At 43.9% G+C, this 27,719-nt stretch overlaps 1 protein-coding gene across 2 annotated transcripts in view; it reads right to left on the minus strand.

The window, feature by feature from the left end:
- The window catches only part of GLI3 (GLI family zinc finger 3), a 308,086-nt gene that overhangs the window by 191,885 nt on the left and 88,482 nt on the right, over nt 1-27,719 (minus strand). The window contains exons 1-2 of one of the 2 annotated variants that reach the window (XM_070466903.1): nt 21,809-21,936; nt 17,817-18,059 (exon numbers count right to left, since the gene is read on the minus strand). In XM_070466903.1, the coding sequence (XP_070323004.1) occupies nt 17,817-18,006 (190 nt within the window). In that variant the 5' untranslated portion in view covers nt 18,007-18,059; nt 21,809-21,936. Of the gene's footprint in view, nt 1-17,816; nt 18,060-21,808; nt 21,937-27,719 lie in introns of those variants that run through there. The other variant, XM_070466892.1, reaches the window with a different exon arrangement.

The raw sequence follows: 27,719 nt of genomic DNA on the forward strand, positions 1-27,719 counted from the left end.
CCTTTGTCCATGGGATGCTCCAGGCAAGAATACTGGAGTGGGTAGCCATTCCCTTCATCAGAGGATCTGCCCAACCCAGGGATCAAACCTGGGTCTCCTGCACTGTAGGCAGACTCTACCATCTGAGCCACCAAGGAAGCTAGGAGCTTTATTTATTCAGTAATTCAATCCACAAAACAAGTCTGTGAAGCAGGTGCTGCTCTCATCCTCATTCCCAAGATGAGAAAACTGAGGCTCAGAAAGGCAGAGGGATGTTCCCAGGATGACACTGCTGGAAGTGGCACAGCCAGGATTAAGCCCAGGTAGTCTGACATGAGAACCCATACTCTTAACACTGCCAATGAAATCCATAAAACCAGGACAAGAAATGTCAATGACTTCCCACAAGATGCAAAGAGGATAAGACTCAAATCATAACTGAGGCTTGTAGAGAAGGCTTAGGTTATTCTTTAAGGGAGCAAAGATAAATGTGGTGGCCAGCCCAGCCAAGAAGACTTTGGCCGGAGCCATCTTTACATGGAACAAGGCGTCCAGTTTGTGCCTGTCTGTTGCCCCACACACATCAGTACAGGTGGCTGGCAAGTTCCTGAGCTACAGCTTTATGCTTCTTCAAAAAAACACAAAAAACAGAAAAACGAATGCACTAGTGTTGAGCAGAGTTCCCTGCTCTATACAATAGGTCCTTGTTGGTTACCCACTTTAAATATGGAAGTGTGTATTATGTAACAACCTATATGGGAAAAGAATTTTTTAAAAAATAGATGAATGTATATGTGTAACTGAATCACTTTGCTGTACATTGAAACTAACATAACATTGTTAATCAACTATACTCCAATATAAAATAAAAAGGTAAAACAAAACAAACAAACAAACAAATGTGCTGTCCTGGGAAAGCGAGTTCATTATGAATTTTGGAGCCTTTTTCTCATCTCAGGTCTCTCATTCAAATACACTCCCCATGAGAGTCATACCAGCTCTTAACCACTGCAACGTGCCTGACCCCTGATTGGGCCAAGCCACACTGGCTCTCACTGCTTCCAACGATAAAGCCTTCCTGGTCCTGACATGTGGACAATCCTGCTTTATCTCTCAAAAGATGAACCTGGCAATAGATCTGCACCGTCAGGATACTTACTCCAAAGAAAGGAAACCAGGGCAGCCGTCCATCCCTGAGGTTTTAACACGAACACTCACTCACACTCAGGATCACTAGGCTTATGAGGAGCTGGAAGGGTATAAACAAGGATGACCAAAATAAACAAGAAAAACTAACCCTGCGGGAAACTTCTGGAGGATTTTGAGAAAGCATTACGTACAAAAGAGCAAGATGCCGAAAAAAGAGAGCCATGAAAGGGTCTTTTGAAAAAGCCCTTAGAAATTAAAAGTACAATGGCCAAAATGAAACTATCACCAAAAGCACTGAAAAGTGAATTCAAGGAAATTTCCCAGAACACAGGACTGAAAGTGAAAAGATGGAGGATGTGAGAGAAAAAATTAGAGACACAGAGACATAACTCAGGAGGTCAGGCATTCAACTAAGTAGAGTAACGGGAAAGAATATAGAAAATAGGGCGAGTAAAATGACTAAAGATATCACAGAATAAATATCCTTCCAGAGATAAAGGATGCATCTTCAGATTGGAATGATCCACCAAGTGATAAGCAGAATGAATGAAAATTCAGCTTAATTTAATTGAAAATACTTACATCTAGGGACACGCTATCCGACTACCAAGTTTCCAAAGTTTCCAGAAAGGAAAAATAAGACATTTACAAAGGAATACAAATCAAACAGGCATCAGACTTCTCATCTACAACTTTGGGTGTTAACAGATTTTTAAAGTTAGAATTCTAGCTAGAAGATTAAACAAAAACAAAGGTAGAATAAAGATATTTCATATAGGCAAGAATTCAGAAAGTGGGTCTGTCCTCTGCTGTTGGGAAGCTACTTGAGCTACCCCAGTAAAATAAAAGAATAAACTTAAAATGACCAAGTTGTCAGACCTGGGAGACAGTGGTTGCAACCCAGATGACTGTGAAGGAATGTCCTGACACACCTGGTCCAGATTAACTGGGAGAAGGAAGTGCCCAGGAAAGCTAAGTATTCCATGGTAAGGGCAAAAGATACAGTTGCGAGGCTGGGGAGAAACAGTATAAAGATAGTATAAAGGCAAGACTAGAGGAAAAGCTAAAGTAACTACAAAAAAAAACACACTAGTACGTACGCTATTAAATCAGAATAGACAAACCACTTGTTCTTAACTCTAGACACATCACCATCAGCATCGACAAAGAAGTTAGGGATGAGGACTTCCCTGGTGGTCCAGTGGTTGACTCCATGCTCCCAATGCAGGGTACCTGGGTTCAATCCCTGGTCAGGGAACTAAATCCTGCATGTCACATTAAGAGCCCACATACTGCAACTAGTGCTGCAACTAAGACCCGGCATAGCCAAATACATTTTTAAAAAAGCAGAAGTTAGTGAAGGAATTCCCTGGTGGTCCAGTGGTTAAGGACTCCATGCTTCCACTGTCCAGGGCCTAGGACCAATCCCTGGTCAGAGAACTAAGACCCTGCAAGCTGCCACGTGAGGCCAAAAAAATTAAATAATATAAAAATGGACTTAAGAAAAGAAGTGAGATCCTAGTATTTATGGAAATAAATAGAAGAGCATTTCTATAGCTTTGACGCTAGAGATGCTTTATTGACTTTCAATTTTTAAAGCCAAGCTATGGACAAAAACATAGCAGATATGGTGCTGATTGTAAGATACATGGAGATATTAACAACTTTGACACGATGATAGGAAGGTTTGGATTCAGGAGATTTCAGGGGAGGGGGAGGGGGGAACCTTAATATCCTCATCTTTTGAACTGGAAAATCAAAAGTTACTATGAAAACTTGATGAAGAAAAGAAAACAGGTTTAAGATAGTCTCTAGAGTTATAAAAAAATCACAGCAGACAAAAAAAAATTAGCTGTAATGTCGATATTGAAAGGAAAGGAAGTCCAGTGTTAGAAAATTAAAGGTTAACTGTCTTATTGGAGAGTTAATAGACCATATGGAGTACAATATATCGAGAGTTGATATACCAGGAACTAAAGGTATTAATACATAGTGCAGCTGTAATTGTTGTCTGTCAAAAGAATTAAAACAGAAATATCAAAAACTATCCTTGGGTCTAAGGTTGGAGCAGGAAGGATGGGGCAACATTAACTTTGCATCCTAAGCTCTTGTGAACACTATAATTTGTAGAAGTGAGCATGTGCTATAAATATAATTTTAATAAAAATGTAATAAAATGTTAAATTATAAAGAGAACTTCAATCTTCTTTCTGGATCTTTTCTAGGGATAATAACAAACCAACATTGGAGTAATCAAACAATTCCCAAATATGAAAAAAAAAAGTTCAGCTTTTACAAATCATGTTTTTTTTCCCCCGCTTCATTTTTACAAGTAAGTTTCAAGGAGAGGCCTTTGCTGGTACCTGACTCAGCTTTTCCAGTTTGGAATATCACTCTGAACTCCTGAGTGGCCTGGAAGCCTGTAGCTCCACAAGCTGCATCCCATTTTGGCATCCTCAGGACATCAGCTCTATCTGTTCAACTAAATCAGACATCCTTTGACAGAGATGAACCAATATTCACAGGGTGATTTTGTAAAACATTTAACTGAGAGCAAAAAAAGACCTTAAGAGGTATTTAAAATAAAATGAGACTTAATGAAGATAAGAATCTTGACTTACCACCTACCACCCTATCAAGAATCAGTTTACAGATATAGAAAACAAAATTATCGCTACCAAAGGGGAAAGGGGAGGGACGAATCAGGAACTGGGGACTGACACTACACACTACTATATAAAACAGATGAACACAAGGCCTACTGTAGAGCACAGGGAACTCTAGGAATATCTGTCATGATCTATAACAGAAAAGATTTGAAAAAGAATATACATATATAACTGAAACATTTTGCTCTATACCTGAAACACTGTAAATAAACTACACTTCATTAAAAAAAAAACAAGATTAAAAAAAGAATCAATTGCTTTGCATATCACCATATCCCACTGTTACCATCCCCAAGGCCAAAAGCCTTTCCTTCAACTTCAGAACACAAAACGGCCACTTTTAGGATTAATTTCTAGAAGAAAAAACTTTTTAGGAAAGTTGAAAGAATGAAATTCTTTAAAAATGCAAATCAAGCAAACAAAAATATAATATCTAAGCCATCAGATTCCGGGGGCGGGGGGAGAAAATGAAGCTCCAACTCCTCTGAATCTTTATTTCTAACATGGCTGTTTGCAAAACGAGGTTGGCATTCAAATAAAGCAGGTGCTCTGGAAGAACTGTCTTACCTTGGTCTCAGATGTTATTAGTTATACAGGACAAGTAAGGATAGGACATACTGCTGATGCCTCTGAGGTCACTAACTCCAAAACCTATCATAGGGTACAACCTGTGGAGTCTCTAGCCTGTCTGCATCCAGGTCTCACTCCCAAACCCACCAAGTCCCTGCCAACCATGGGTGTTGGGAACTCCCACAACAGAAGGGCCCATGTTTCCACATGACATTACCATCCTAGGATCTCAACTCTTCTCCAAGGAGGGGCCAATCAGAGCCCTAATATTAAGCTCTGTTTAACAGCTTCTAATTGGAATCTTCATATTTGAAACAGAAGGCAAGAGCAAAAAATCCATGCCTTAAAGTCATGCTCACCTAGTGACTCATTAAGAGAGAGACACTTCAGAAAATCTGAACATTAATAGCAGGAGACTAGCATCAAAGGAACAAGGCTTTGCTGCTACCAAAAAGAACAGATTTTTAAAGAATATCCTATTGGATCAGATTTCTAAAAAGGAACTATAATGCCAGTCTCCCAATTCTTTCTCTGTGGAGTGGGGTGGGTTGTGCTGACCACTTGCCTCAACCATTGCTGGGATATTTTACAGTCTGGTGAAACATGGCCATCAAAATGAAATATTAAGTTCAAGTAACCAAGCATGAAACGGACTCATGTTTTAAAATAATCTAGTACCAATGACCCAAAACTGCACTTGTACTTTTCATGCCTTGGACTCATTTCCTTGTTCCTTTGAAGCATTAGATGATGGAGAAAAGACAGAAGGAGAATTTTAGGCAGCCTTGATGGTACACAAAAATGCTAACTGAAACTTTTGCCTATGGGACTTCCCTGGGTGGTCCAGTGGTCAAGATTCTGTGCTTCCGCGGCTAGAGTCGCAGGTTCAATCCCTGGTCAGGGAACTAGGTTCCAGAAAAAAAAAAGAATTAAAACTTCTGCCCGCCCTAGCTCAGAGGGCATGCCTCTAAAAACCTAATCTATTTTTCACAAGCTTATAGACTTTAAGGGCAAGAACTGTGTGCCAGATGAGAGCCACTGAGGATGCTCAGGTTCCATCAGTCACGTGGGAGGTGTGGTGACATCAGCAATGACAAAGCCTATCTGTGCACTTCCTTGGGGACCGTGACCATGCACACATCACCGGAGGCCCCTGGAAAGATTATTAGCGAGAAAACAAACTCCCTTGCTTGGCTGAAATATTAGCAAGGGTCGTGATCAACTTACGTGAAATCTGTCCCCCACCAAAAGTTGAAAATTCATGGGAGCATTTCAGATTGCAGTTCAGAACTCCTCATAAATTAATGAAAGTCAGACATGAAAGTTAATAACAGCTGGAACGGATCAAGCGGAAAGAAAATGCAGCATCGGCATATGCGTTATGTGAATTTCTCAGAGTCCATAAATTTGATATTTGGAAGGAAGAAGGGAAATGTTAATTAGGAGAAATTTCATACTGGATTTAAATTTGCCATGGAGTCAGAGCTCTATTGTAAAACCCCGCTGGAATCAGAAATCGCCCTCCCCAGACCCGGGTCGTGCCTTTCATCCTGTTATTTTATACTTGTTGATAGGGGACTTAATTGTTTTCATGTGTTGTTTCAGGCGATCTCTCCCCAAAATACAAAACCAAGAGCCAGGGTCATACTTTGTGTTTCTACTGTGTGTGGTGCTAAGTTAATGTTGGGGAATCAATAAAAATATCTAAGTCATCCCTCTGCCTTCTCTAAACGCCTTAGAGCAATTTTCCATAATTTTTAGACTGTTCTAGTTATAAAGATCTCAGGGGATCAAAGTCACTCTTGAAAGACTCCACCTTCACTTTTTTTATTCTCCTGGTACAGAAGAAGCTTTGTTACAACTTGTATCTTTATTATCTGATCCCGATACATCTCAGGTCAGATCAAGTACCCTAAACTGTAACTCTATGAAGATAGGATCTGATACTCACATCAGTCTTTCCAGCAAATATCAGTCCTGCCTGCTTGTCCCTGAGACAAAGGGATCCCCCTGGTCTTCTCCTTGACTGTCTTCATGGATTTGCTTCTGTCTTTACCCTCTTCGGCATCTATTTCCTTATTTGAATGTCCCTGTGTCTTTTTAGCCTGCACAGGCTGTTACTCGTATTCAGTCCTTTTCATCTTTCCTCATAAATCATTCCTCCAGCTCCTTAATCATGCTTAACTGCTTCTCCCCAGGATTCTTTGTGTTTCTCTGAGACACCAAAACCAGGAGGCCAGGAACTGCCCATACTAGTGGGACCGCAAGATGCCTTCCTGTGAACAGACTGTGGTTCTCGTTCTCCCCTCTCTGATAGAAACTTTCCAAGTATACTTGTACCTAAAGGGATGCCCTCAACCTGCCGCTTCCTCCCCTGGCTGGGCAGGGTGGCCCACTGCCCCGGTGTCACACAGCACAGGTGAGGGATGGCCCAGTGGCCTCCCTGCAGGTGGGGGGAGCTGTCCCCAGACAGGCCTAGATGGGGCGAGACACTGCATCACACTGGTGACACATGAAAGCCCAGTTACTTACACAGGCTGCTCTTTGGAATGCAGAGTCCATGTAATGAATGCACTGTGGATCCAAGAGACGAGCCTATGGCCCGAGTCCCTGTAGGTCTGGAGGAGACAGGGACACGGTAAGGAGACAGAGCTTAACACGTGCACGTGAGGCCTTCCTCTCCGACTCCCAAACCCTAGGCCTAGAAGCCCAGACTCAAACTGGCCCTGCGAGCAAGGCACACAATCACTCCAGACCTCAGCCTCAGGTAATTCAGCTGCCAGGTGGGTTTGTGGGAAAAAAGAAATGAGATCATGTAACGGGGGTCTGGAGCCCAGCAGCTGGCACAAGATAAATGCTTCATGTGAGCACCAGTGTTTCCCCACACACTTATTTCCCTGAAATAGAGACACAGAGAGGACCGGGAGGCCTCCCCACACTTAGGTCACAGGTAACTTCCCATCTTTGGGAGAGTCTGAGCCGCAAAGCAATTTCTCCGTTTCTCCCACACAGCCACACCCAGAATTACAGCAAGGACAGAGGTAGTACTGAACACACGGGTGCCTTCCACGCTGGGATCCAACAGTGCAGGCCTGCAGACCCATGTGGCAGGCAGCCTGCCCTCTTAAGGCCCTCCAATCCCTAGCCAGTCCCCGCTGGCAACATCAGCACCCAGGTCTGGAAGAATCCCTGCGCTCCCAACTGAGCCAGCCTACATAGGTCTTGGTGCAGACCTGGACTGCCATGTTGAAGTCTCAGCAGCTACAGGGCATGAGCTAAGGATGTGAACTCTGGAGTTCAACTCTGTGAATCCCAATCTTGTTTCAATCACTTTGAGCCAGGTAGAAACTGACTTAGCCTTCCTGAACCTTAGTCTCCTCATCTGTCCACAGGGAAAATCACAGTGAACTCCCATGAAGTTGTTGCTGGGATTTCATGAATTACATGACTTCAAGCAAAGTCTGTACCATACTATGTGTTACAGAGTGAGGGCTCAACTTCTGCCAGCTGTGGTTTCTATTTGGGGCGGGGTGGGGGGAAGCATGTAGGATCTTAGTTTCCCACTAACGATCAAACCCGCACCCCCTGCAGTGGAAGCACAGAGTCTCAACCACTGGGCTGCCACGTAAGTTCCAATTATAGTTTCTAAAAGGGGGAACCAGTTCCCATTGGGCTACTGCAACACCTGTTGAAAGCTGCCTCCCAAATTCTATACTCCACTCCATGAGAGTCCCTACACACCAAAAAAAGTGATATTCCCTGAGTAAAAAAAAATAAAACCATGTCACTCCCTCCATTGGCTATCCATTGGCCTACAAGATCCCCCCAACTCATCTCCCCCACCTATCACTGCCTCACTAGTCCAGCACACTTGCCTTCTCTCTGCTCCTAGACATGGCCACAGTAAATCCACAAATTCCACTCTTAAAATGAAATGCTCTCCCCTTGGACCTTCCCAAGGTTGAAGTCCTTTTTGTCACCTGAGTGTCAACTGCAAAAACATTGTCCAAAAGGGCCTTCTCTGTTCTGCCCGCCCCTTCCAAGGTACGATTCCCCACCCCTACTCTCCCCCCAGCACACCATCTGTCTTAGTGGACTCAGAGCACCTGCTGTGTTGTCTCATTGTTGATGCCTGTCCCCCCACGTTTGGTGTGTCTTTCTCCTCCGGCTAGAAAGTGGGCTCCACGAAGGCCTGGACCTGACTGGTCTTGGCAAACACTGCCCCCTCAGGACCTAGACAGTGTCTGACTGACGACAGACTCTCAAAAAGATGCAAGGAATTTTTGAAATGCAAATGAAGATCATACATCATGTACCCAATGGAGTAAGACTTGAAGCTCATCACACCAGAGTTCTGATCAGAATAGTCGGGGACACTGGAGGCACTCAGGTGCCTCCAACTGCTCATCAACTGTCTCTCTATATCATCAATTTGGGGAATGTGAAAGGCACAAATTATGCTTGAAACATCATTAAAGATAAAACATAAAGGCTACATAAAAATGCATTTCATAGCACTATATGCTGTGTAATATATATCTTGTATGTTAAATATGAAATAAACTGCACATTTGATCAAAAGAGTCAATCTATGCAGTCAGATTCTTTGAACTGCACTGGAATCACAGACACTGGTGGAGGGGGAAGGGAGGTGATAACGTTACTTATTTAAAGGGGAAAAACAGGGTTGGGGAAGGAAATCTGAAATCTTGTCAAATTCAAATGCAGGTTTATTTCACAAAAGCCAACAGAAAAAAAGAGTTGGTGTCCTGTTTCCTAGGATGCTTCGTGCACACTTCCCTGCTCCTCTCTAAACCAGGAGACAGGCTCCCCTTTGATCCCACTCACAAGTCAGGAGCATAATCAGGATGTAGATTTGGGTCCCCCCAGTGGATGAGTAAACACCCAGCTTCATAGAGTGAGCCTCCTCTGACCTACACAATGCCCGCTGATTAGCCCTTCAGCCCCCCACAGAGAGGACTCGGCTCCTCCTCAGGAGCCCCCCCCCACCCCCCATCTCCCTTACGATTCTTTCCGTCCAGGCTGGATTGCGGGCTTATCCCACTTCTGGAAGTCTTTGTTCTCATTTTCTCCCAGTGGCATTAGCTACTGGATTTCCCAGATGAATTTCACTTTGTTATTCCTGGGCCGTCTCCCCAGCCTCGCCATGGGCCCCTTGCACAATACCTCTGGCTCCACTGATGTCAGGGGATTTGAGTTTTCAATAAAGTAAAACTCCAGGTTTTTAAATTTTTTATTGTGGATCTTATATTCTGAAGTTAAAACATGTCCTGATACAGAGCATTCTTAATTCATTGGCAATGAAGTTGCACTTATTTCCCAGTGTTTGCGGTTTGTACTTTGAGACCAAGATGCTGTGATTATCAGGGTTATCTAATACAGAAAAGCTCAGCAGTTGGCGAACAAGTAGATATGATTTTGTTGTCTTCGAAAGAAAATATAACACACGGCACTGGGGAAGTGGTAGCATGTCCTTGAGGACCACAGGATGAGGAGTCAGCCAAAGAAGTCAGGGGGGTCTGAAGATGGAATTGCACACAGGCAAATCAGAAGGAGGAAGTTAATTAAATCTGGGACAAATTCTGGGCTGGTGATGGGGAACATAGATACCCAAAGATCTGCTTAAATATGCAAAAGCCATGAAATAAGTCTTAGGGCTTGCCCTGGCCTCACGCAGCAGAACATCAGCTTCTAGGAAGCCTGCTGGCTCGCCCTTCCACAGCCGTCTCCTGTCACTCTCTGACGTGAGCTCCACTCCCCAGGCCCCTAGTTCTCAGGTCCTCACGCGCGTCACGTTTTCCTTTGGCCTCTACACCTTCACAAACGTCTCTCTACCTCTACCACAAACATTTATTCAGGTATAACTCTCTCTAGGAAGCCTTCCCAACTCATCAAGTCTGGGTGAGGTATGTCTGTGTTTTCTACTCCTCAGGGACCCTGCATCTATCTTTTATGATACATCCTTTATACCAACTTTCGGCAAGGGCTTATCTACTTGTTTTATTGTCCCACTGGCCTAAAGCTCCACAGAAGCAATGACCTTGTTCTTTCTGTCCAACACAGGCTAGCACTTAAGAGACATTTGGTAAGCATGATAACTAGCAAATGACTGGCAAGTGAACCAAAAACACAAACAGCTAAATGAGTCCAAAACTTTCTTCATTTTTTTCTAAGAGGAAGAAACTCATCAAAAACTTAGGCTGATAAAAAGCCAGGAGACACACCCCCCCAAAGAAGGGAAGATATTAGGAAAATGAAAACAATGCGTTTTAGGAGAGACCCAAAGTATGGACCCACATGTAAAAGCTCAAAGGATTGAAAGTTGGATACTTTTCAAAGAGTTCCACAAGAATCCAAACTCTATCAGAATATAAGAAGGACAGAGCCATAAAATGCCAGATCGGCAACCCCATATTAAACCAAACGGTGCAAGGCACAAAGAAAAATCCAGCCCTTTTACTAAGTGAGATGAAGATACAGCACAAATTTATAGGTACAAGATCAAGAAAGCTAAAGCAGAGCAGGAGATGCAGCTTTCAAGAGACATCAAAGGTAACATTCTTTAATTATACAAGAAAAAGGAGGAGGGGGCCAAGGATAATGTTGCCTCTGTTAGAAAATGGGCTAGGAAGCTGTGAGCAGATGGCTATGAAATGGCAGGAGTTACTGTGTTTCTCATGCTTTTTCTCAAGGAAGGAGGGAGCAACGTAGGAGGAAAAGAAAGTATAAGCAGCTAAGAATACTGCCACTTGCGTTGAGTGTTGGGTGGGTAGCCAAATTAGAAAAGGAACATAGTTCCATGGAATATTTAAACAATTGGATTCATGATCCCAATCAATTTGTCGATAGAAGATCCCATTACCAGGAATTACACACATACTTCCACACTAATGAGTTGGAAAGATGTTACTGAAACCGTGCATTACCTTAGAGGTTACTGAAGATAAGACAGATCACTGAAATTTATTAAAGGGCAAAACAAATACCATGCTCACCTTAACCACAGGAAGAATATCTACCTGTTTGATTTTTAGATGGACTTCAGAATACACAGGAGCTCTCCTATGCAAATCCCATGGTGTTTAAAATGAATTGGTCCTCATCCAACTCTGAGTAAAGTGTCAATTTCCTCCAAAGAACCACAATGCACATTGTCTGAGCACCCTGGCAGTTATGTGCTCCAGGTATGTGGAAGCAAATATGCTTGATGTTTTGCAAATGAACAACTTATAAATGAATTAATGTGTCATAAACACTTTAAACCCTGCCTATGTTCAGAGAGGATGAGGTGGGGGGAGTACGTTTGAATCAGAGGTTAACTCTAATGAGTAAATTATAAAATGGAAGTAGAAGCTTCCATTTCTTCTGTTTGCCAAGGAGCTACCTTTGACCAGCAGGCTCTGGATCAACTTCATCTCCAGTGTTAACAGGCCAAGCAATGAACAGCTCACCCCTTCTCTGCATTAACAAGCCCTCTCGGTCCTGCCTAGGAACTCTGGTGGATAGAAGAACAAAGCACTGCCCCAGACACCACCTTATTCTAGAGAAGATCAGGCCAACATCCACGGACAACCCAAGCTGTGATGCGTTTCAGGGTCTTACACATGGACTAGGGATGCGGGGTAGGAAAAGATCCATGTGAGATGGGACTTAAGGAAGCCTTTCAAAGGAAGTGCATCATTAGACTGAAGACTGCACAGCACCTGAAGGTGAGGAGAAAAGGCAAGAATTATTCTGGGAGGACAACAGCCTGAGCAGAATGGCCTGAGCAGTGGGCCAAGGAAGCCAGATTTGCCTGAAGGGGGCACTGTTAGGGCAAGAGAGAGAGAGAGGGCAAGGCCAGAACACCAAGCCAACTGGTTCTTTCTAGAACATGGTCTCCCTTTGCCTTTCCTCTCCTAGAGGAATGGGCTTCAAGCTTCTCCCTGGTCCCCTCTAATAACTATGTCCCCTAAATTCAATGGATAAAATCAATAGCTCTTTTTCCAAAGGTCACAGTTTCTTCTCTTCCCATCGAGGTTCCAGTCTCACTTGCTGTTTCCCAAGACTCAGGCGTAGTCACAGTCATGTCAAAGATTCAGTGGGGAGTAGAATCTGGAGCCTCCTAAAAATGATTCCTAAATTTCTACCACTTTCTGCAGGGTTCCTTGCAGTGTAGCTCTATTTAAAAAAAGTCTGTGGACATGGGCTCACTATTTCTGGTCTTAAAACATTTACCTCCAAGCTGCTTAAAGAAACCTTGGATCATTACACTGAATTTCTAAGAGAAGGACAGGAATAAGCAGGGAGCTTTTCTTAAGCTCACAAATAAGTTTTGCAAAGCTTCCTAGACTTGTCTGCATCTTCCCACTCCAGGTCCTCCCATGATTCAAGTCGACTAGTTCAAGATGCAAGACACTCAGCAAAGCCACCAGACCAGGACCCGACATCAGTCTTTCTGGTGAAATCCTCCAGTTTTCAGGGGGGGAGGGAGGAACAATCACATCATTCCTGATTGGTTCCTCAACTGTTCTCCAAAGATGGAAACAATAGCCTGGATGAGAACAGAACTGTGCACGCGGGGAGCTGTCACTGTCTTTGCAGTCTGGTCAATACCAAACTGTTCATTTGTGCCTTGTAGGCATCTTTGTCTTTCACAGCCTCCAGATGACACTCCGAGAGTAAAAGAAAAGTGAGCAGGTGCGTCTATTAAATATGTAAAATACACCTCTTCCTTTCTCCTCACTTAGAAGATGGATTTCTTAAGGGTGTGGAAAGTCACCTAACATAAAGACAGACAGGTAGAAAAAAATATCTTCCTTGCCTTTTTTTTTTTAGCACACAAGACTGCAAGTGGGCTTAGCACATCAGCTTTCTGCAGAAGATAAATGCCAGCCAATTAAAAATTCAGTTTCTTTTCTTTAAGCTAATTCCTCAGGTTTTTGCTAATTAGCAACTAATAGTTCTGTCATCTGAGCTGGGAAACACAAGGAAGAATACCAGTGGTATGTTTTCAATCAAAGCATTTACATGGAGGAATGAATCATAGTTTCCAGGAGGAATAACTGCTTGGGAGCAGTTGGGGGCATAAAGAAAGCAGTCTTCACACAACTATAAAACTGGAAAAGAGACCTGAAATTTTAGAAAAGGGGGCATCTTTCTAAACCCTCCCTCACCGTAACAAAACCAGCAGGGGACCTATATGACATGATGGTGATTCCAAGAAACTCCCCACCAAGAGCCCAGCAGGGATAGTTAAAAAACTGCACTCCACAGTCCAGAAGACAATGCAACACATGTTTTCTGTAACAGGGAAGCGAATAAAAGTTAAGTGTCGGCCAGGGTACAGGAATGCTTTAACTATTATGTCACCTGCCTTGTCAGTTTATAAAAGAAGAAATGCACGGTGGTAAGCGAAAGCAGGGAGTGATGGTGGTTTGGCATATCTGGCTGCAGATGAAGCAGGAGCAGAATAAAATCTTTGCTAAGAAATCTTTGGGCTGGAGATGGGGGTCGTCATCCTGACTCCAGGACAAGCAGGTCAGAATCCCCAAATCTGGTCCCTCCCATGCCCTGCCCAATTATAAAGCACGAGCGATCCCACAGCAGCCAGCCTGTCAGCACCACCCCAGGTCTGAGCCACGCGGCTGGAACATCTACTTTCTTGCCTTGATATACACCCCTTCCACAGCTACCCTTGGCGAGAGAAAGCCCCCGGTCCCCCCGTGAGGATTTTATTCCAAACATATGTTGCAAATGTTTGAAGTGCCCGCTATCCTGGGGTTTTCTTTTTCTTTTTTCTAAAAGTCAAACCCACAAAACCCAAAATACTTTGAATCCCGCCTAAGTGCAATTTGTGAAGATGCAACATTGCCTACCCAAGTATAACAGAGCCTTAAGCAATAAAAATTTTACAGATGTCCTTCTGAGGGGAAAAACGATTTTCCTTTTTCCGGTCTTACAGGAAGCCTGCCCACACGTTAGAAATACAAAGCTAGTATATATAGAAGCACAAATTAGGCATCTTGGAACGTCTGCGTTTTCCAACCACAGAGAAACGCAGGAATTACTGTGAGAGTTCACAAGCCCAGCTACACTGGATTAGAGAAGTCTTTCCCTCCAAGGGTCTAGTGGGGCTGGCAGACGACTCAAGGGAAAAGGGAGTGACCTAAAAAGATGTCTCTGAACCTTTAGCTACCGAAGGTCCACAATCAGTTTGAGTGCTTGAAAAGGCTGCCGACGGAGACAAGGTAAAGAAACTTGGCCAAACTTTTGCATCTCATTTGAAAAACAGGGCACTTTTCTCACACGCTAAAAGATTCTTGGAAGATGTGTCAATTTCAGCTTCCCATCTGTCATTTACCTGGAGGATTAAATCCATGTCAGATAGGTATTATTACAAAGTACCTAAAAAAGCACTCATTATACTGGTAGAAGATTAAATAATCCAAGTGGGGGCTAGAAAAAATAGAGTCATGTCCTACTGACTTCTTGGAGCTTAGTTTAGGACACCTTTACATCATTTACCATGAACACCTAAATACTATACCTTTCACTTTTCCACAGGCATTAAGCTTGTATATGTCATATAAAACACTTTCTGGTAGGAATTTTAAATGTTAAAACTACTGCAACTCATGTAAAAGGTTTTAAATTTCTCTGCTCCTCAAACAGGAAAAAATGACAGTCCGTCCTTTAAGATTCAGTGAGAAAGACTTCTGATTAGAAGACTACAGCCCTCCATGCTAACCCCACACTCTTTCCCTAAGAAAAGATTTTTTTTTTTACAATTCACTCCATCTCTAATCTGTGTTTAGAGAAGACACTGACCTTGGGGAATCAGGAAGGCAGGTCTGACAGAGAAAGGCCAGTCTACACTGAACCAAACACAACTGCAATTCTGACAAGACGCCTTGGTTTGGTGAGTGAACATATCACATACAGATGGTGGTGGGGACGATGCTGCTGCTACTCATGATGATGAAGACAGAACAGGAAGGAGAGGAAGAAGCAGGAGAAGGAAAATGAGGCAGAGAAGAGAGAGAATCCCTAGTGATTCAGATGCATTCACCACGAGTCAGAGATTGTACAAAATATTGGTATTTTATTGGCACTGTCTCACTTAATTGTCCCAAGGACGCTGTGGGGCTGGCAGTCTCACATCACTCCCATTCAACAGCTGAGAAGGGATCCTCGGAGGGATCTTAGAGAGAGGCCCACTTGGTGACAGTCACGAGGTCAGTAGGTGGCAAGGCTGGAACATGAGTGCCTTGGTTGCTGAGCGACTCTCCAGGACTCCACGTCCATATGATGGATGTAACGATAACATTTATTCATGCCCAACTGAATGAGTACCTTGGAATGGTGGGGCAGAAAAGCATTTGCCACTTGGTGATAGACAACCTACCTCACTTGTAAATTACCCAATGATTTTATAGTGGTTTGAACAATACCGTGGGAAAAGCTGAAGCACAGTCAACCTATAGGTGCGATGTCTCTTCACCAGAGTGACAAGCAAGGGGTCCAAGAGCCATCAAGAGTTTTCCAGTGCCCTGTGCTAGTTCATACTCCCACTGGAGGTTGGAGAAGGGGGTCACACACAAGGAGCACCGAGCAGGGACAAGGGTCCCAGGCGTGCAGAGATCCCAGCCCCTCAAAGGATGAGGAGAGGACTCTATGGGCAAACCGTTAAAACAAATGGGCCGAGAGCAAGCTGCACGTTGAACGGCACAGAGAAAGTTAACGGTCATCTGCCTACTTCGCTCAGCTGTCCTGAGCAATTAACTATTCACTAATTAGTGGGCATCTGGAATGAAAAACAAAACATAAACATGAAACGGGGAAAGTCTGTGTTCCCATCCAAGGGCACAAACAATGCAGGGCATGTATGGCTGATAAAAGGAAAAGACTTTATCCTTTTTCAAAAGTAAGCATACTCTTGGGGAATATTAATATAGGTAGGGAGCATGTAGAGTCCCTCATATTTTCTGCATGGATGAGATCTAATAGAGACCCATCCACAAAAATACAATGTAGAAAACTCAGACATGGGCTTGGAGAAAAACCCTACTGACAACTATTGTAAACTCTCATTCCAGAAATAAAGGAAAAATAAAATGAAATAAATCTCTAATGAGGAAAGAAGAGGAACACACACACTATACCTCGTCATTTCTGTAACTGTAGAAGTTAACAACTGCAGCCATAGGGCTGAAAAGCACTTTTTAAACAGAAAAGTTGCAGGCTTTTTGAAAAACTAACAAGAAGCCATCAAACCTTTTCCTCTATGCCTCTGACCACTTAAAAAAAAATTCTCCCTCCACTGAAAAAAAGTAATGTATCTTCCATCTTTACCAACAATATAATCTAGTTGGGGAGGAGGGGGGAGCAGTTGCTGAGACTTAAGGTTGTGTGAAGCACTTTGATCTGCGCCCTGATGAGGGAACATTCCCCTCTGCTTCAAGCCAACTAATGAAGGGATGAAATTAGCTTTTATCCTGGGCACTTTCTTGAACCAAAAAACATGCACTAATCAGCTGTCCTCACTCATCAGTCATCTGGCTAATGACCTTTTGCCTTAAAACACTAAAATTTCTGAATGATGTGGAAAAAGGAAAACACAAACCAGTCCCCCTCTGTGGCACACGATGGATCATCTGGAATTGGAGCCAGGAAGGTTAAACAGCAGGTCTGTATCCTGGCAAGGTGATAAATCTGTAATCAAGAGCTGCACGCTTGGGCATCTCAATATGAACTTCATTACTCCACCACTGAATTATATATTTTAACTAGAACCAGGCCGGAAACAAGCTCAACACTTATATAGTTTCTTTTGCATTCTGCCTTGGGAGAAAACCATTCCGTGGGTGTGTTCACCATCCTAGTTCATTTCTTAAACTTTCTGAGTGCGAGAAGAGGAGCTTACGAGGTCTCCGGTCTGCGAATTCCAGAAGAAATTAGAATACACAGAAAAATCTTCCACAGGAAGGAATTTGTCCCTGGTTGGTTAAAAGAGGTTTGTTTGTTCCTCGACAATAAAGCAAAAATATATATATATATTAACAAGGGGAATATCTGCCATTAAAGACATCTGCTAATGCCTCCCACTTTAATAACTCCCCCCTCCTCAACCGATTTTCCTCCAGCAGGGTCTACTTGGGTGGAGAAAATCTGGTTTCAGTTCCCAGGAAAAGTCTGTGTGGATTCGCCACAGACGGACACCTTCCTGGCAGCCGCCCCCCAGCCCCACAGGTCCAAGTTGCTTAGAGATGGAAAGAAATGGTTTCCCTATAAAGAAGGAATAGGATGAGGGAGAAGTTAAGAAGTACAGTAGATAGTAAATTACCCATTTGCATAAAACAGTATAAGACAAGTAACTAAGTGCACATGCGCTCACACAGAGCCTGCCCTGGCTCCCGCAGCACGTGCCACGGACTGGGGGCGACTTACGATAGTGAGGGTCCATGTAGCCATTCCTGGGGTCCATGGCAAACACAGCCCCACGGTAGGGGACGGAGGGCTCGGCCAGGTGGGGCAGGGACCCATGGATCTCCTTCTTGATCAGCGAGGCCCTCTCGTCGCTGGATGTGGAAGGCTCCTCGCTGATCTTGCCCAGCCCCGGGGCAATCTGTGGCTGCATAGCGACTGCGTTTCTTCTCTCTCTGTGATAGGTCTGTCCAGGACTTTCATCCTCTGAAAACGGAAGGGAAATGAAAACTCTGTGAACACTTTGAGGAGACATTCAAAACCCATCATCAGTTGGGGCTCCCCATCCATCCATCTCCCCACCTCCCAAAGAAGCCTACTTCTCATTCTTGGCAACTTTGAAAGCTAGCCATGACTGGAGGGTCTCAAGCCAAAACTGTTTATGAATGAGGGTCCAAGATACAAATCGAAGGAGGAAGGGGAGCACGAAATGAGCCTATTAAATTGAGATGTAAGCAAATTCTCATCCCCAGCTTCCAGACGAATCTGCTAGTGAGGTTTCCCATCAGGGACCTGTCAGTATCCCTGCGGGGCCTGAGGAGTTGGAGATGTTGCCAGACTAAGGCTGTGTATTGCCAGCTTCTCCTGGCCTGAGGAAGCCGGGTCTCCAGTGATCCAGGAGGCAAGGGACCCCTGTTTCTCGGAGGAGGACCTGTTAGAAAGCAAAACTTGTCTTTGTGATTTTAAGTCAGATGTATGATCCACTGAGAGATGAAACAGTGCCAGACATGGGACAGAAAACCCACTGGTTCCAAGGGATAAAGATGGCAATCATGAAAACCTACAGTGCCCCTTACAGGACACTTCCTGCTTCGGCCCACCGAACCGAGCTGAGAGCTAAGAGGAAAATGGGGATAGAATGTGGGTGTGGAGAGCATCAGTCACACTGATCTACATACACACTCTGGTGGGCTCCAGACATCGTTTCAAACATGTAAGAAACGGCTTGATGAAATTCAAACTCCCTCATACTTCTGTTCCCTTTCATCTGTAAGAACTTTCCATCTGTCCACTATGGTTCTCTGCAAATGTGATTGGATGGCCTTTCCGATAATAGCAGATCAAAGACCTGTGGCATAAAATCAAACCAAACTGGCAATCAGAACCCACAACAAGTGGACCAATTCATCTGTAAGAATCATACGCACGCTCTCAATTATGCCCATACAAGCTCTGTGTTTGAGCCACAGACTGTGTTCTGGCAGACAAGGGCTGTTGGGAAAAAAGCTGTTGGGACACTGCTTAGACACCTCATTTGAAAGCTGTTTCTCATTCCTGATCCTAAAAACAAAACAAAAACAAAAAAACTCTAAGTGGGTATAAATAATAATACTGTTGTACTATTTAGCTGAACAGATCTTGAACTCATCTCATCTTCACACACAAACTTGTCTTCAAAATCCAAAAAAACCAGAGGTATGTCTAGCTGAGTAGACATACTCTCTTAAAGACAAGCTCTCTTAAACTTATCTTCAAAAAGAAAAAAAAACAGGGAAAAAGCATGCTTTAGCAATTTCATAGCTCTTTTGACAGATTTAGAAGAATAGCTATGAACATGAACTAGTGTGAAAATACAAACTCAAGTAACAACAACTCTTTTGTGATGACTAATAATTTGAACTACCTAAAGCCAGTAGCAACTCTCATTTTCCTGCCTATGTTTTGGGACCTGAAGAAACAAGCAGTGTATTTTTTTTTTTTTTTTTTAGCCTAGCAAATGACTTTCAAAACCAAATAGGCAATGAGGTATGTTCTGGACTTTACAGTGATTTTGCTGACTACTGCTGGATAACTGTGAAATATTATTTTAGCATTATTTTGTGCAGATCCCCACCCTCAAATCTTGTAATGATGGGATAAATTATGAGTTTAATCTATCAAGTAACTACTAAAAAAAGAAAATGGTCACATTTTCACACATTGATCTTTACACAAGCAATTCCAACCATGCTTTCGCTAGTTTAAAAACAAACTACAAAAACAACAACAACAAATCCTACATTTTAATTTCTCTAATACTTTTAGGCCCTAATTCACACTCAAACTTCATTAGCAGTAAAGTTGCAGGCTGCAGAATGAAGGTTTTCAGTGATGTAAAGACAGAAGGATGTCAAAAACACTCAAAACTCATAGTTGGTTTATAAAAACTCCCACCATGGCCAGTCATATTTTCCACTAAGGTGTGCCTGCACAACTTCCAATTTCAACTTTGCACTAAGGTGTAAATTCTGTAGAATGGACCTGCATTTGGAAAGCCAGACAGATCATACCAAGAGGGACTGTGACACGCAATTAGCATTCTCTGGGAAAGATGAATAACCAAGTCCTACTAATCTGTTCCACGTTTAAAACAGGATTCCCTTGACTTAATCTTCCTAGAAGAAATTAACTTTTCTTCTCTTAAAACTGCATCCCTACAATAGAGTGAGTTTCTTAGACACGATGTCTTTACGGACAAGCATTTGAATCCAACTTCACAAATAACTGAATAATGGGCATGGACTAATCACAGCCCTCCCACCTTCTTCTCCACCTCATGGGAGAAAGAAGCAGTTAAGGGGAGGCGGGTAAGTGGAATCGGGAGGGTCTTTTTAGCTAAAAATTAATTTCTTCAAGAGAGTTAACACAATATATGTGAATATCAAATTAGAACAAGAAGTCAGCAAAGTTCAAACACTTTATACTGAAAAAAATGAACTAATTCTCTTAGTAAAACGCAGGCCGGGATTTTTTCATGTGGAAACTTTCATCAGACTTACTCTTATACGAGTCAAGACTCCCACATTTTCACTTACTCTCCCTCTCCAGAAAATTCCAGCAGGCGATTATTTCCTGAAGTTCATCTCCTATACTGAGTCGATTCTGAGGGGCATTCAGGATGAAACCTTGACAGTACACACTCCCAGAATACAAACAGCTTTGAGGCTTGAAAGCGTGCTATCTACAGTGAAAGGGAAACTTTCCAAGCCATATTCCTGCCTGCTCTTATAAATTTAGCAACCACTCTAGCAAGCCAAAAAGACGAGAGCTGTCTAATCTTGCTCAGTCGAGCTGAGTTGTTCAATAAAGTTGGAGAGTCAGCGCAGACAGGCTACGCCAGGCCAAATTATTGACAGAAACATACTGTCCACCATGGCAACAAGCAGAAGTCGGCTACAAAAATGTAAGCAAACAGCCCAGTCCTCCAGAAGCATCTGCCAGTGGATTTGAACAGCCAAACACAGGGCGACTGTTCATGCCTCTCTCGGTTCAGCAGCTGCAGGCTCGGAGGGTCAGACTGAGACATGCAAGTCTCTAAAAAGCTTCAGGAGAAAAATTGTTTTCAAAACTGTCATCAGGATCCCACTTTGGATCCCCTGCCTTCTGCAGATCTGTGCTCCAGTGGAAATAAGGGAATTCCCACCCACCGCAGGGAGGGCTGCCCCCACATTGCATTTCAGAAGCTGTCCCAGGTTTTTCCAAACTCATCCAAAGGCAACCCATATTGCATCAGACGCGCTTGGTGCCATAAACTCTCACAACTCAAGAGCGGCTTCATCACCAGCATCGCTTAGACCATTTACAGGGAAGGTTTACAGGAAGTCACCGTGTGGTGAGAAGCAGGACTCAACACTCTCCCACACACACACACACACCTGTGCATTTGTTCCCAAACTCTTGATTGACTTCTTCTAGAGATCCAGGACACAACTGCTTTTTTGCATTGGACTGGACAGAAAAGTTTCAGATGACTGTTCCCATGGAAAGGTAAAACCCTGCACCGCATCACCGACCAGGAACACTTTCTGTCCCCCTGACCAAATCAGCGGGTGAGGAACTCAGTGGTTCAAGTGCTCACCTCTTTGAAATGAATGTGGATTTTAAGCCATCCCCTGCAATCCCATTTTAAAAGCATCACGCCTCTCTTCCCCGCAAGACACAGAAGACACAGCGAAAGCGAACAGATGGATACTTACAACTCAGTCCCAGGCTCTGGCTAGCTACTTTCTGCAAACTTCTCTTTCTGCTGGGCTTTCTCTAGCAGTGCAGATCTGCTAGGAACATTCTCGGTGTCTCCCTGCCTCCCTGCACCCTGGCCCTCTCCCTCTCCCAAGCAGTGCTTGCTCCCATTAGAGGAATTAAAAGTGGTTGGAGCCATGCTAAATTTAACAAGCTCATTAGTATTCTTTCTGAGTGCTTCCGAGTGAACTCTCTCTATTCAAGGCACTCTCTCCAGCAGAAGGGTCAGGCTGGCTAATCATTAAATCAAACTAATGTCACCCTATCACAATCAGCCCCAGAGAAGGAGGGTTTATTATTTCAGTTTATGCTAAATAAACGGTTTTACAAACGGTCCCCAAGCAAGGTCAACAGCAGCTTCAATTACAAGACAAACTTAACAAGAGTTGCAATAAACCAAGGACCCCGTATTGACTTAAGAACAGGCTCGACGCCACATATGGCCACTAGCGGGGTTGTACAGGAATGCATATTGGAAAATAAAGGAAGAGGGGGCGCTTCTTTCTTTGCCAGAATTTGCCACTGCACAGCGACTGTTCATTCACCTCTCTGCAACCAGCTAGCCGCTCAGCTCAATTCACTCCACACAAAGGCTGGAGCCCAGACCTCAATGGACCGAGTGAAACACGTTCAGAACTAGGCTCTCTATTGTGACTGAATTTCTTAACATCTTTTCAAAAAGCGGAGAATGCCTTGAGGCTAAAGGAAGAAACAGGCTAATGGTGAATTGGGAATTCAGAGCAAATTTCAGAGCCCTTTCCTCCTAGCTTTTGAGGTTGAAAGCAAGCTCTTTCCTTTCAAGTTTCAAAGTCCTTTTTCCTCCCGCAGTGTCACAGAAGGATTTGAAAAGAAGGTAATTGTGCTCGCAGTCTCCCTGATCAGAGCTTACGTCCTATTTCTGGTATTTCGGAATACTTCTTGCAATAATAGTGCATATAGCTCAATCCCTTAACCGGCCTGCACTCTGCAATTGCTCATTAAATGAACAATTGCGGGTATAAAATGCCTTTTATGTTCAAGGTCTGGATATAAGATAAGCATTCTAGGACTCTAAATTTGGTTTACTAAGGAAACTCTCCATCATTAAATTACAAAACTGAAGTCAGAATATCAGGCTTTCCCAGAAAAGTGGCACTCAAATTTCGGTGAGCCCAAAAGGCAGGGCGGCTGGGGGGAGGGGCGGAGGCCACAAAATGTTAAGGAGGGGGGAAAAAAAGGAGTGGATACTCAGATTTTGAATAGAAGAGGATTCAAACAAGAAAATAATATTTCCATGTTTAATAGGGTCTGAGTTTGTGAAACCTCATCATTTCCAAACTGAATGATATCAGCAAGTCATCTACAAATGGATCAACACACAGGTGTGAGCCTCAATCAAAACGCGGAGGGCTATTCCTGACCCCTCACTGGCAAACGTCATCCCCCTTTCTTAAGAAAAGAAATAATCCGTTTCTGCCACAGACCGCTTTATCATTTGTATCCTCTCACTTACTCCTCACCAGAACCTGATGTTACAGCAGGACAAGGCATTACGGCTAGTTTTCTGATCAGAAATAAGCAACCATGTCCCTTATACATGATGTAAGAGGAATCCCAAGCATGCCTTTGACAGGCCATAAAGTCCTGTTAACATGAGGAGAGGTCTGCTCCCAGGCAGGTTTGGCGAATGATACCTGTGGCTTGTGTGCAATCCCAGCCTCCACCCCCATGACCATCAATTAAAGGAAGGGAGGAGAGTAATTACATTTTGATGCTCTGAACTTTTCAAATCCTTGATACTCTCCAAGTAAGTTTTTGTCAACAACAACCACTTCTGGGAAAAACCCAGAGGGCCCCAGTGACAAATCCACCATGGGACATCCAACCTCAGGGTCTTAGTGCCCTGAAGCATCTTATCCCCACACGTATGAGGACAGGCACATGCCCTACACAGGCTGTGTGCGCAGGCGCGCTCACACACACACACACACAGTCGCACGCTGACGCTCAACCAATGGCATCTGTGTATAACTGCAGGTTTTAGTGTGCTCCCACAAGCCTGGAGCCCCACCTTCCTCTCTTCTAAGCAAGAAACAGAAAACATCATTTTCTGCTTTTCCCCCAGGAAATTGCTTGGCTGTGTTTGGAAAGAGCATTATTTCATGTTTTCTTATTATGCACTGGTTGCATCTTGTCAGCTTTTATTTCTGTGGTTATTTACATTCTGATGTTCTTTGAATAAAAAAACCAATGGAACCCAACTCCTCGCCTCCTTGTTTCAGAATTTTCTCTAAGACTTTGCCCAAAGAGAGATCAGAAATGAAAGAGAAGAGGCTAAGTACACTCACAAGGTTTGTAGAATTATGCCAAGAAAGGGGGGGGCGGGTAGTTTCTGTAGTTTTTAGAAGCAGAATCTTGACCCTTTCCATCCTGACTGCAGAGATGCCTAAGCCAGAAGCTGCTCCCTGGAATCTTAGAGTCTGGCTTCCAAAGGGAGGAGCAAACAATGCCTTCTCTAAGAACATTTCCAATGCCCTTGGGGTCAGACATCGCCCTTGTGCGGCTACACATACATCTCCCATTGACAATGACTGATGACGGAGGGAGTGGCCCAGATGGATCGGGAGAGCGCTCTCCGCTTTGTCTGCAACCTTTAAACCGACTGCAGGGCCTGCTACATGAGAGGGCGGCTGGGGGATTTGAAGCTTTGGAGAAATTCAAGTGGCAATCCTTCCTCAAAGATCAAGGGCTCAAGAATTAACGGGTAGCTCTCTCTGCCTCCTTCCATCAACGAGAAGATCGCAAGGGGAAAGCAAAGAAGTAGAAAACGCCCTCCATCCCAGCAGTAGGAGTACCACAATTTTTTTTTTTAACATTTCTAGAGTTCTTTTTGCCAAAGAACAAAACATAGTCCAGACTGACCAATATCCCACCAGCCCTTCACCAGAAACTATCTGCTCCCAAGAACAGGTTAGTACTAAACCCAAGGCAATTTCTGGCCTTACTCCCTATTACTCAGCTTACAGAGCTTCACGCAGCATTAAAAGGGGCTCCTGGGATAGAAAGAGTGGAGAGTAAGACAAGAATTCAGATAAACTGAAGGGCAAACCTGACACTGCTGTGAGTTCCTGGGAGCAGGGAGCTCCCAAGGCCTAGCACGAGCAGCCTCTTGCCTTTTTAAGAATGAGGGCTCCTTGCCATCTGGAAAATCAGGAGTCGATCACACCATAAGCTTCTTGTCTGAGGCCTCACCAGCATGCCCTATAGGGTTTACATCCTTTTGCCTCGTCTCTCTCTGAAGCCACCCCAATCAGAGGTCCACACCCCTGCCCACCTCGGGAAGGATGCCTCTGGTTGTTCACACTATGACTTGGGCCAGCACAAACCCAACCTTACTAGCCAGCTTTCAAAGTTTTAGACAGGAAGCAGTAGCCAAGCCCCACCTGTACCTGGGAAGACGGAAAAAAAACCAACAACAAAACAGGCCCCTGGGGGCCCCAGCAGGCCTTCCTGTAAAACAGAGATCTTTCTAATTTTCCATGAGCTCAAGAAGACCCTTCCTTGCATTAGGAATTCTAAAATGTCATGAAGCTTCTTCTATTAGCCTGCTATTAGTTACTAGTCACTGCTTACACAGAGTGAGTTAATTAGTGACATCAAAGGCAGTACAATAAATTCTCAGGAGGGCCCCATTTTTTTTCCTCTGCTTAATAGCGCATTTATGCCTATCTGCGGGTAACAGTCTCAGGAATATTTAGGTATTAGAGAGTTCTTTGAGAACTCGCTTTGAGTCTTTTATAAGCAAAGAATGAAGAGTCTCTCTTCCTTGCTTTACACCTACAACGTGAACAGTTAACCACCCATAGTGACATCCACAACCCACAGTCACAAGAGACATCGTGGAATGTCTGCTCACAAGGCTCGGGTGAACTGACAGCCGCTGTGGCTGCATCCTCCAGTGGGACCAAGCCTATTGCCCTGGAGCTCTACCCTGCCCCTCGTCTTGCCATACTTGGGGGATCTTTGTTTCCTGACCGCGGATCAAACCCGTGACTCCTGCAGTGGATGCACAGAGTCCTATCCACGGGACTTCCAGGGACTTCTCGCTCTTCCTTTAAAGGCAAGCAGGGAAAGAAATCTCTGTATCTGAGAGCCTCCGCTGGCCGCACTTCTGAATGGTGGTTCCTGGGTTCTCACCCACCCAATCCCCTCCCTAACATCAGAGTTCCATTTCCTAAACTTTCCACCGTGTTTTAAATTTGGCAGGGGTGAACACAAATTTAACTGGCTTCATCTGGTGTGTTGATGTTGCCTGGTTTTGGTTTTTTAGAAAACTGGGTAATAAGAAAGCCTGAGCATATGGCGGTATTGTATTTTTAATAACATTTTAAAGACCATGCTTACTCTACGGCAGGAATCAGATCCTCCTGGAGAGTACACTTAAATATCAAGAGAATATCATTACTGTACAGAAAGGAGCTGGAGGCTTGACCCCCCACTGGGACCAGATTAGGGATGGCGCACGGGTGCTCACCTCTGCTGACTCAGCCTCTGGGCAAGGTCAGGTGCTGCCTGGATCAGCTTTCTACCACAGAAGCTCCCTCTAGTTCACTACCCACTTTGACCTCAGCTATGAAACTTGCATTTGAGAAACCCAAATGAAAATAGCACATTTTGACTCTTCACACTTTTAATAGAGCTAAGCCTACTTCTAGTTACTTAGCCACAAAAGTCTGAAATTTTGGGAAACATTTTCCGGTAGTGGTTCAAAAGCTATGAGTAAAAGCAGGAATGGTCACAAAACCTAATCTTCCCCAAAGTCCATGTTGATGATCACAGCCAAGACAGGAGGCTTTGGTACCCTGCTGCTCTCCTCTCCTCCAACCAACTGGACAGGGCAGACACCAATCACCCAGCCTCTGCAGGAGACTGGGAACCAGGACACAGCCAGGCTTTTCTTTTGCCCTTTTTCTAACTTTGCAGACACAACGCCAGGGGAATGTATTTTTATACTCAAGAAGTCCCAGTAAAAGCAATTAAGGAAACAAATAAAATACCAAATCCATCTACCTTTCCAAAATACAAGTAATTTTTTTTTGTCTCACTCATTCATCTGACCAATTCAAATTCATTAACCACATACCAGTGAAATACAGCTAACATCTGCTTACTATGAGATCGAGAGGGCTTCACCTATCTTGCTTTACTCTTCACTGTACCCTGATTAGACACTGTTGTTCTGCTCATTTGCCAGATGAGGAAACTATGGCACAGAGAAGGTGGGCTATTTACCCAGGACACACAGCTGGTTGGTGGGCAGAGCCTGGAACCCAGGCAGTCAGACTTTAAAGCTCCTACTTAAAAGATCTGGCTCTTGGACTTCCTTACTCAGTGACAAGAAATATAAAATAAATTTGAATTCTGATCAAGGCCCTAAGACTTCCCAGGTGGCACTAGTGCTAAAGAACCCACCTGCCAAAGAAGGAGATGTAAGAGACACGGGTTCGATCCCTGGGTCGCGAAGATTTCCTGGAAGAAGGCATGGCAACCCAATCCAGTATTCTTGCCTGGAGAATCCCATGGACAGAGGAGCCTGGTGGGCTACAGTCCGCGGGGTCGCATAAGAGTTGGGACATGACTGAAGCGACTCAGCAGCAGCAGCAGTGCCCTAAAGCATGTGTCTGGGAACTTCACAAGCACCAAACCCTGCTGCAGCATGAAAGCAGCCACAGACAAGATGTAAACTAGTGGGCATGGCGGTGTCCCCATGCTTCATTTATAAACACAGAAATCTGAATTTCATGTAATTTTCACATCATATTTAAAAATGTAAAGAGCTATCCTTTGTTCATGTGCTGCACAAAAACAGGCAGCAGACTAGGTTTGGCT

This window comes from Odocoileus virginianus, chromosome 1, assembly GCF_023699985.2.
Source record: "Odocoileus virginianus isolate 20LAN1187 ecotype Illinois chromosome 1, Ovbor_1.2, whole genome shotgun sequence".
NCBI lineage: Eukaryota > Metazoa > Chordata > Mammalia > Artiodactyla > Cervidae > Odocoileus > Odocoileus virginianus.